Source organism: Asparagus officinalis, chromosome 7, assembly GCF_001876935.1.
Source record: "Asparagus officinalis chromosome 7, Aspof.V1, whole genome shotgun sequence".
Lineage (NCBI taxonomy): Eukaryota > Viridiplantae > Streptophyta > Magnoliopsida > Asparagales > Asparagaceae > Asparagus > Asparagus officinalis.
Window position 1 is genome coordinate 95,538,558 of NC_033800.1, and position 2,454 is coordinate 95,541,011.

Consider the following 2,454-nt stretch of genomic DNA (forward strand, 5'->3'; position numbering starts at 1 on the left):
AAACAAATTCATAAGTATTAATATAACATTTGTTCTCATTGCAACAGAAAAATAATCAGAGTCCATATTTCCAAAAAATTGTTTTGAACATCGGAAAAACATTCAAATTCCTGGTGAAGTTAGATGAAGAGACAAAAGATGAACGAGGCGAAGGTAATATAATAGCACAGGAATTTTAACTCCAGCCTGATATTACAATCGACGTAGATGATGAAGATGCTACTCTAGAGTTGCCCAGAAAAAAAGATAAAGGTGGAGAAAGATTGATCTTGGTTCAATTAGAAATTTTCAAGAACAATATTTTTTAATTATTTTATATAACAACTTATTTTTTTATTACAATTAGGAATTTTTATAAGGCATTTTCATGCAAAGTTATTAGTAGTTTTGTATGCTTATGTGATTGCTTACATCACATAAAATTACACTTTGATATTTAACCATTTTATTATATTTTATTATTGTCTATGGATATATAGCGCAGCATGTGATCAATCATTTATGATATAAATGTGACCTCTTTAACCAATTAGCAAAGAATTACTATTGTGATGAATTTGCTTGGGGTTGTCACAAACTTCAATATTCATTGTTTTCAAAAAAAACCTTGGCTTACTAATTATTACTTGTTGAGATTGTTGCCATGTTGAATAAGGGACCAAATTTGATCAAGATTTACTTTCACACTTTAATTAAGTTCCTGTTAAGTGTTGGTGGTAGCGATCAATTAAAAACTTTTAGAACAAAAATAATTTACAAGTTTGTAGTAAATCAAACAATGATCTTAGCTTTTTAAGTCAAAAAATATTTGAAATAACTTAAAATTTTGAAATATTTTCTACATTACTATAACTAAAATTCATAATAACAATTACAATATGCCAGATACGTATATTCATCCAAGTTTAGCTTAAATTCCTTTACATTTATTTTTTTAATATTTAAAAAAAATACTAATAAATCTTATAATCCAATTATACATATTTGAATAAATCTTACTTATTTAAAGTAATGAAATAAATATAAAAATGTATTTTTTTAATATTTAACCACGTGCATTCCACGTGAATAAAAACTAGTACTTTTAAAAAGTTGTGTTGCTTAAATAATTGAAGGATTAGCGACATCCGTTTATAGTCAATTTGAAAAACTAAGTACGTATTAGTATTCAATTATATGATCAGATAGTCAAATAATTAAAATATAATTATAGACATCCAATCAGATGATAAAATATAGTCCAATTAGTTAACCCTTAACAGCAAATAGTAATGTATAGAACCGGCTGCCTAATAGCAATTTCAATGTTAGAAGGACTAAGCTGCAAAACCACCACCCCTCTTTTCCTTGCTCCCAAAAATCTCAATCCAGAAGCCAAGCCCTCTTAAACCCTGAACCCAAACCCTAACCCTAGATCTCTTCTTCTCACCTTCATCCAACCATGGCGTTCTCCGCTCGCATGAAGGATCTCATGAAGAAGTACGGGAAGGTCGCCCTCGGCGTTCATCTCTCCGGGTCTCCTTCGCCTTCCATCGGCGGCCTCTACGTCGCCATTAACAACAAACGTCGATGTCGAGTCCCTCTTCCACAAGATCGGCCTCTCTCTCCGGCGTCAATGACCCTAGCCCTAAGCCCTAGCTCCGCGACCCGCCACGGTTCGTCCTCGACTCCAGCGAGTCCCCTCCCGGCGGCGGCGGAGGCGGCTTTACTAAGAGGAACAGGACGGACCGAGCTGGCGGCGTCGAGCGGTGGGGCCCTTGCTCTCGCCTTGCTCTGCAACAAGGCGTTGTTTCCGGTTAGGGTTCCGATCACTATTGCACTCACGCCGCCGATCGCGAGATTCCTCAGGAGGAGGAATCTGATCAAGGGTTTTTGAAGTTTTTGGTTGCTAACGAGTGAGCCTCCCTCTTTATCTTTGCTATTGAAACTGCTTGAATGGGAGGGGGGATTTGTTGTCTACATCTCTGGGATGTTTACTCCGAATACTAGATTTATGAAAAGTTTGAATTGAATAAACGTTTTAATGTTGGGAAAATGGGAGAAAATGTTGTAGCTTGATATTGTTTATTGCTTCAGCTCCCATGATTTCCTCTGGGTCGTTGCATATTACACTTGTATTCCACTTTGTTTCTTTTGAGAAGAAGTTAGAAAATCATGGAAAGATTGTGAATTGGCCTGCCTTCTTAATTTATAAGGTTTTTGATGTGGTTTATTCCAACTTTTTTAGATGTTGTGGACTGAAACATTCGATTAATGTTTTAAATTGACATGTCCTCTTGCTTGGCTTTCAAATTTGTAACTCGTGACGGCGTATTTTTGCCCCAGTTAGAAGCTCTAGGGTTTTAATTGATAGATCAAGATATATCTTTACTAGATGGTTCTCTTTTTCTGTTGAAGACTATTTCAACTAGATAGCTCTTACTTTTAGATCTTGGATTCGAAATTTATTTTTGA

General features: G+C 35.1%; 1 protein-coding gene across 1 annotated transcript; it reads left to right on the plus strand.

Moving 5' to 3' along the window:
- Positions 1,344 to 2,212, plus strand: LOC109849022. The gene has a single exon (XM_020418789.1). It carries the CDS (start codon positions 1,442 to 1,444, stop codon positions 1,874 to 1,876), a length of 435 nt encoding a protein of 144 aa, XP_020274378.1. The 5' UTR covers positions 1,344 to 1,441; the 3' UTR covers positions 1,877 to 2,212.